Source organism: Micromys minutus (assembly GCF_963924665.1).
Source record: "Micromys minutus genome assembly, chromosome: 8".
Taxonomy (NCBI): domain Eukaryota; kingdom Metazoa; phylum Chordata; class Mammalia; order Rodentia; family Muridae; genus Micromys; species Micromys minutus.
The window spans coordinates 23,125-31,288 of record NC_137977.1 but is presented as its reverse complement, the minus strand read 5'-3'; the positions used below and the strand labels follow the sequence as shown (position 1 = coordinate 31,288).

The 8,164-nt window shown below is 42.6% G+C and overlaps 1 protein-coding gene across 1 annotated transcript in view; it reads right to left on the bottom strand.

Moving 5' to 3' along the window:
* Window positions 1-349: 349 nt before the first annotated feature.
* Window positions 350-8,164, bottom strand: part of GREB1L (GREB1 like retinoic acid receptor coactivator) — a gene marked incomplete at both ends in the record, with an annotated part of 30,049 nt that continues 22,234 nt past the window's right edge. The window contains 6 exons of the mRNA XM_080920512.1: window positions 350-513; window positions 1,939-2,077; window positions 3,326-3,526; window positions 4,677-4,818; window positions 5,580-5,807; window positions 6,349-6,514. Of these exons, the coding sequence (XP_080776638.1) occupies window positions 350-513; window positions 1,939-2,077; window positions 3,326-3,526; window positions 4,677-4,818; window positions 5,580-5,807; window positions 6,349-6,514 (1,040 nt within the window). The remainder of the gene's footprint in view (window positions 514-1,938; window positions 2,078-3,325; window positions 3,527-4,676; window positions 4,819-5,579; window positions 5,808-6,348; window positions 6,515-8,164) is intronic.

Sequence of the window (8,164 nt, the reverse complement as noted above, 5' to 3'; positions counted from 1 at the left end):
CACATTCAGGCTGGCTAATGCAGACAGTCCCCTGCTCCCCACATAATGTGGTAGAAGAAACAACGTGGACCCCACATTTGTTCTCTGGAATATATCCTCAGGCTCTCACGGGCAGAGCACACCCCAAGTAACTGCCTAACTGCCCACCGCAGCATGACCTGAACCCGGGTCCTGTCAGCAGAACTGAAGGACAGCGCCCCCAGAGACCTGGGTCACACGGGGGCTTTGGAGAAGAGATGACTATGCTGCCCTTTGCTCCACAGTGATTGTACTTTAAAGGAAAAAAGTCCCCAATAATTGTCCCACCCCCTGTAGGGGTCTGTTTGTTTTTTTTGGTCTCTTCAAAAACTCAAACATGGCGTCCAGTAAGAAAGTAGAGAGGCTTGTCATCACTGCTATTGGCAGTTTGAAATTCATCCCGGAGGCGGAACTGCCACTCATCCTCCAACTCTAAGCGAACAATTGTTTGACGTAAGGAGCTTCTGTCTTGGCAGATGACGCACAGGGTAGCACCTTCAGGGAGAAAGTTGATTAAAATGATAAGAACATTAATACCTCAACCAGACATACAGGTAGAGAAATCATTTTAAAATGTTTATTTAATGTATGAGTGCTTTGCATGTCTGTCTGCATGTTAGAGGAGGGCATCAGATCCCTTTATACATGGTTGCTAACTGCCATGTGCTTGCTGGAATTGAACTCACGTCTCTCCAGCCCCTAGATTATTTATTTTGTCCCAGGTTGTTTTGCAAAGGTTTCAAGGAGCATGAAGTGATTATAGAGGAGGCTTCTTTCAGCCTTCCCCTCCTGTAGTGACTGATGAAACCCGTGTTTCTTATGTCTTCCCAGAACAGGGTTTCTCGGCCTTAGTACTTTGTTGTGTGTTGGGTCCTCCTCTGTGCCTTGTGGAATATTTAGCTGTATCCCTAGCTTCCTGCCCACTGTTTGCTAAATACACCCCCCTTCCCCATACACATACAGTGACAACCAAAAATCTCTGAGGCACATCCCCTTCTACTTGAGAACCACTCTGCTACATACACACAACAAAAACTCCGTTCAGAGTGGCACTTTTATCACTGGCCTTGGTTCATCTTGTCAGGATTATTTCTGATGCTGGATTTGTAGATTATTCTTAGGTAAGTTGTACCTTTTTTTAATGCATACCTATTAAGACAACTTTAATTTCTGTGCCAGATTCATAGAATGTCTAGGATGTGCAGTTATGTACTTTTTCTGCAGTTGATTTCTTATCCAATCAAATGATTTTAGACTGTATATACTACTTATAAACATGCATATGTAGAATCAACCTAGCTCTGTCTTAACTAGGTATCAGAAACATGTTTCTAGAATAAATAACGGTAAATGCTTGTTTAAGAAGTCACAGGGTCTGGAGAGATGGCTCAGTGGTTAAGACCCTTTCTACCTCTTGCAGAGAACCCAAGTTAAGTTCCCAGCACCCACATCAGATAGCTTACAACCTTAAGTTCTAGGGTCTGACGCCCTCTGGCCTCTGCAGATACTTGCACACATACCCACACATAAAAATTGTTTTAAATTCGTAGGTGTTGGGCCAGGTGTTCATGGCTCATACTGTTAATCCCAGCACTCAGGAGGCAGAGGCAGGTAAATCTAAGTTCAAGGCCAGGCTAGTGGTGCTAATCTACAGAGGTGTTAGATCTTATTTCCTGCACTTAATTTACTCGTGTAACAGAGCACGGTCTTCCCCAGTGACATTAGTAGTCCTGGTTTAGAATCAAAGTATCCAAATTACTGGCCAAAACGTTGCTTGTGTGTGGCATTCAATTCTTGATTACTCTCTCTCTCTCTCTCTCTCTCTCTCTCTCTCTCTCTCTCTCTCTCGTGTGTGTGTGTGTGTGTGTGTGTGTGTGAGTATGTGTGTTAGAGATGATGGCATTTACATTCATGACTTACCTTTTAGAAACTTGAATTTCTTGAGGAGATCAGCACCTACAAAAGAGTCACAGAGGTACAAGAGGAGTCCACTGAAAAACACCCCTTCACAGCTGACGGTGCTGGAGTGGGGTCTGGAACTGACATAGCATATGGCTACCTGGAAGTAGTAAGCAGACAAAACAAAGACATTTCAAAAGCAAATAGAAGGGCTTTACTTTTGGTGAGGAATGCTGTACCTTCCTCTTCAGCTTGGGGTGCAACAAGACGAAGGAGCCAAATCTTTCTCACTATTCAGTTGGTTATTCAAGCTTTGTACCTACTATCTTACTATTTAGTATTCAAATCAATCAAACTCTCTCTCGAGACAGTTTTCCTTCCTTCCTTCCTTCCTTCCTTCCTTCCTTCCTTCCTTCCTTCCTTCCTTCCTTCCGTCCTTCCTTCCTTCCTTCCTCTCTCCCTCCCTTCCTTCTTTATAGCCCTGACTTTCCTAGAATTTGCTTTGTAGAACAGGCTGACCTTGAACTCACAAAGATCTTCCTGCCTCCGTCTCCCAGGTGTTGGAATTAAAGGCATGGGCCACCACTGCCCATATTTTTCATATTTTTAAATATCTCATTAATTTACTATAGTAAATCATTATTCAACAAATATTAAGTATGTGTGTGCCTTCATGCCTACCCCTCATATGAGTTTATTGTTTCTATTTATAAAAATCAACGGCATAACTTACAGCATGAATTATTGACATTAAGTTAAATTTAGTGTCCCAAAATAAATGCACTAGACTTAAAAGAGTGTGTGCTAACGAAGGTGTGTTGGTAAGTATGTGCCCAGACAATGGTGTAAAAAAAATCAAGGACAGGAAAATGTCTTGTTCAGGTTATGAGTGGTTTATTTTGCCTTGTTTTCTTAATCTTGGTCATGTCTATACCACGATGCACACGTGAAATTCCGGGGACATGAGCTTACGTGTCAGGATTGACAGCAGGCATAATCCCAGGAAAAAACTTAGTTGCAGAAAGCTAGAGGTACAAGTGGCAATTACAATACTAGACCAAGACGAGGGGAGAGCTTGGAGAATGGAGGCACAGAGAAGGCGCTCCGGAAGCTCAGAGCTTGTTCTTGTTCAGTAGTCACTGAACTCTTACATATGCTAAGAAACTGCCTGTCAAGGGCCACACCTAAACTCACAAGTAGAGCAAGCAGCTGCTTCTGTCCAAGTCATCGAGGCAGGCTCTTCAGAGCCATTGACACCAGAGGTAACTATGTCACTGGCTAATTCTGTTCTTGTGGGACCCTTGGAATCATCGTTGTTGGCTCTCTTCAAACCATCTTAAGTTTTCAATGGGACTGAAAAGGGGAAGAGATGGATGTGGTACCCAGGACCAGACAGTCCTGCCTTTACCTCCTGTCCAATGTTAAGGTAGCAGTCAATGCTCAGCACAGGACTCTTGAAGTTATGGATGGCTTTAGGGAAGAGTTTATATGAGGCATGCTGAAGGAACTTCTCCAGGAGGAACTGTGCAGGGGCCGCCAGTAGTGTGTGTTCACTGTCAGGAGCACAGACATACTGAAGGGGTAAGATGGGAGCTAAGTTCTCTGAAACCTGAAATCAGATGATCACGGGAAATGTGCCTGTCAGTGAATGAAATGTCTTAAGAGCACAACAGATTGTATCCTAATAACTTCCATGTACACCACCCCCCAAGAATACCTGAAATTATACAGCACGGAACCCTACATAAATGCTTATACACACAAACACTATAATTTCTAAATTAGGCACAAAAATATGTGTGTGGTCTTGACTCAAAGCATAGTATTTTCAGGCCATGGTTGACAGTGGTAAGCTCCAGATATAGGGGGCTGCGTGGGCTGGACAGCAGGTGCTTAAGAGCATTAGCTGTTCTTGCAGAAGACCAAGAGTCCCTGCAACCACATGGTGGCTCATAACCATCAAAATTCTAGATCTAGGGGATCTAGCACCCTCTTCTGGCCACCAAAGGCACCAGGCACATGTACAAACATACATGTATGCAATAGATTCATACATACAAAACTTAAAAAGTGTATCTTACAAAAACTAACAACGAAAGAGGGGTTGCTGTATTAGTAGTAGTTGCTTGGCCGCTCAAATGTCTCCTTTTCTGTCCCCTTCCCCCACTTCAGGGACAGTGTAGTGGTCTTTAAGTCACAGCAAGAACTTCTGGAAGATTCCTGCACTTAATGAATACTTTACAGTGTCTGGGTGTTTCTCAGCTCCAGCTAAGTATTTGGCAAGCTGTGGTGATCAGCAGTGAGACTCTGGGAAAGGGACAGACAATACGCCTTTTCAAGCTTTGAGCTGTTTCTTTAAAAGACAAGCACTTTGATTTGTGTTTTACTCCTGTGTCACACAGGAGTTCTCACAATATAAAGACTTCTGTCCTGAGAGAAAAGCTTTGCAGTTGGCTGCACACCTTTAGTCCCAGGGCTTGGGAGGCAGAGACAGCTATGTAGAGACCTGTCTCAAAACAAACAAAACCCAATAAATGAGTAAGTAAATAAGCTTTGATGTAATCTTTAAGGCTTAACCCTGGAACAATTTTGTTGAATTGCCAAAAGTGAAGGTTTTGTTGGCTGAGCCCTTGCTGACAGAAATGAAGCCACACAGCTGACATGAGGGTTACTTCCCTGTCCAATTGAGCAGAAGGTACTTCGGTGACAAAGCATTTGTGTTTCTTTTCAACAGTAGCATCAAACTTTACAAGACTTACCATGAGCTTTGGTTTAATGATAAAGTCCCTTTGCCCTCCAACCTGAACGTGTTTCTTCATGAGACTGAAGTTATTAAAGCGGCAGATGAGGAGCCCACTACTGTTGGTTCTCAGGTTAAAGTCGATGTCTTCACAGAAATACCTAAATCATAACCACAATGGCAGGTTTCTTTGACTGTCCGCCACATGTCATCTATGATAACTTCATAGAGAAATGACAGCCATGAGGGGCGGCCCACAGGGCCTTGTCCTCAGGCAGTTGGCCCTCACTCCACTGACTGGGGCATCACAAGCTTGAAAGGAAGGAGGAAAGAACTTTGTTCTGCCACAGGCTTTAGGTTGCTCCTGTCAGAAACAGGACTGTACATCCCGTGTGTTCCAACAGCAAAGCCAGTGGTCTTGTGACTTAGTGGTCTCTAATACCATTCCTTGTTTCTCAGGAATGTGTACCACATTGAGAGATTAAAGAGGCCTGACTTCTGCCTTCTCCTTATAGGAAGAGCTATGGGTTTCATAACAATGGAGAGAATATTTTCCTTCCGTGTTCTGAGGATGAATATTGGACATTCACAGGTCTACACATTGACCAGTATTGATTTAACAGATTTTGTTTCTACTTGAATTCTTGTTAAACAATCAGATGTCTAACCCGATTTTTCTCTTTGCATACCAATATGAATGGTCTAGGTCATGTTAGGTGTGGGGGCACACACCTGCGGTTCCAGCACTCAGTAGGATCACAAATGTGAGGCCAACGTGGACCACATAAGGAGTTTTAGGCCAGCGCTGAGTTAGCTGGAAGGGGCTTGTTGTCCAAGGCAAAATAAAAACAATGTAGATGTTGAGGTGGGCAGCGCCCTCTGGTGGATGCCAGGACGACTTGCACCCATGAGCCTGACCTACCTGTTGAAGTCATAGTGTACATTCTGAGTCAGGTCTATATTGAGGAGAATGAAGTCGTGCACGTGGCATCTTGAGAATGGGGCCTTGAGGCTCTGCAGTGTCAGCTTGCTGTTCCACTTCTGGATGCCCAGGATTGCATAGTGGATAATTTTTGGTGTGGCTTCAATATGCTGCAAGACACTCTTTAAGGACACATTCTTGCTGGAAATTCCTGCTTCTGTAGGCTGGCTGTAAGAGGTAAAGTTAGTTTATGAGGAACCAACACTACCATGTCTTCGTATCTATATTAAATTCTGTAAAGGATGCAGTAAGATAATTTACATTAAGTCCAGTCACACCAAGTCATGACTAAGTCAGAGCAGCTGGCCTTTGTGGTGGGTCTTACCACCTTTATTGTGAAATAAGGAAGTAATCCAGTTCTTAGTTATACTTGCTGTATAAACCAAGCTGGTCTCTAACTCAGAGCTCATCCTGCCACTGTCTTCCTCAGTGCTGGGATTAAAAGTGTATGTACCACTATACCTAGTCCAACAGATTCTGCAACTAAGCAATACCAGGATGTAGAAGTGACCCAGGAACTTAATGACATATTTTCTTTAAAATAAAAATCTCCAAATAATCAGTAAGCTAGTGAGAGTAGTCCCATGATCTACTTTGCTCAGGAAAACTATCTCTTATTTACTTCCAAGTGTAACTACTGCTAAAAATACCTTGTCTAGATCACTGTGTCATAGCCCCTCCCCCCACAACTTCTTGGAAGTATCAGTACCTGGTTTGCTCCTGAACACTGTGAATGTTCCACAGGACACAGGAGTCATCCATTACAACGATGAAAGGCCAGACACACTGCCGTTTGACTCCCAGCTCCTCCAGGCGATTCCTTTCCAGCTCTAGGTTGTGGTGTGACAGCTCTTTGATGAGGAACCTCGCAGCACCTGGAAGGCAAACCATCCTTCCCTCAGCCTGGTCACATGATCTCTACTGTGTCCGTTCTCACAGGGATGGGGCACCCTGGACAGAAGATGCAGAGGATGCCAGTGTGGTTCTAGCACCCATGTCAGTCAGCTCTTGGGAGAATCTGATGCTTTTAGCCTTAGGCACCTGCACTTGTGCACAGACACATCATTTTTAAAGACTCTCCAAGAAAAGTCCCTGGGAAATGCATTTTAAAATATAGATTTCTGGAACCCATTACTAGAGATCCACTTAGTAAGTAGTGAAGGGCAAAAACAAATCTGATAGTGTGTGACTTGCATTCTGAGGAATATACATGACAAGGAGCTTGCTCTTAGAGCTCCTCATGACCTGCCTTACAGCAGGCCAGCACCACGGAGAGAGGCGACAGCACCAACAAAGCTTCAAGCAACAGGCACCCATCCTAGATCTGCGTTTTGCAAACGATATGGTAGTACAGTAGGTGTGTGTATGACACAGAGCGAGAGACAAGCTTCCTGGGCAGTGAGTTAATTCCCCTGAGCTTTGGTTTCTTACCTCTAAAAAGTGACGGCAGAGCTATATGTGCTCAGGATGGTGCCTAGCATATGGCAAGTACTATACAGAATATTAATGATAATTAAGATGAATTAGCTAAAGTTTTTAAAAGAAACCTAATGAAAAAATATAGATTATAATGAAAAGGGCTAGTTAATGTATGGAAGAGCCTCAAGCAATAGGATTAGATCAAGGCAACACTAGAATTTAGGAACATCTACCTCTCAAGAGTCTGTGGAATACTTTGCATTTTCAACATAGTATGGATCACATAGGAAAAATGACAGCTAACATGGGAAGTACTGAAAGACCAAAGGTTTCCAGCTAGGATCAGGAACAAAAAAATTGATGCCTGTGTCCACTTAAAAGTACTAGAAGTTCTATCCAGAACAGTTAGTCAAGGCAAGTGAACTGAATTAGAAAACAGTAAGATGATGGTCCTGGATCATATATCATATATGGAAAAAATGCACAGAAAACCTAGAACTAATAAGATAATTCAGCAATATAAAAGAAACAGCCTAAGGAATTTAGTTTTATTATAGCATATATAGTTTATTTATATAGCATTAAAAACATTAAAATACTTAGGAATAAACTTAGCCAAGAAGGCAAAAGACAGTACAGTGAGAAACACTATTTTGTAGATAACCATACTTAATGGATTTACCAAAATGTTTTCATAGAAGCAGAAAAAAATTATTCTTAATGGAATCTGAGGGCGCCTCAAATTGCAACCAAAGTGTAGGTTTTACTGATGTAGGCAATGATTTTGTTTTTCAAATAGCAGCTCAAAGGGTGAAAATAGATAAATTGGGTTATATCAAACTAAGATACAAGCATCTGAAGCCTAATCAGCAGGGTTGAGAAAACCTACAAAAATACGGGTCAGCACACAGAGTGGGACAAAATACTTTCAAACTACTGATACAACAAGGGATTAATATATAAGAAACTTAAAATGCTGAGTAGTAAATAATTCAGTTAGAAAGTGGGCTGGTTTGGGAAGACTGCATAACTTTACTCTTAGCCCTTAAGAGGTTTAGGCAGGAGAATCACCATCAAGACAGGTCATGGCCACCTAGCAAGACCAC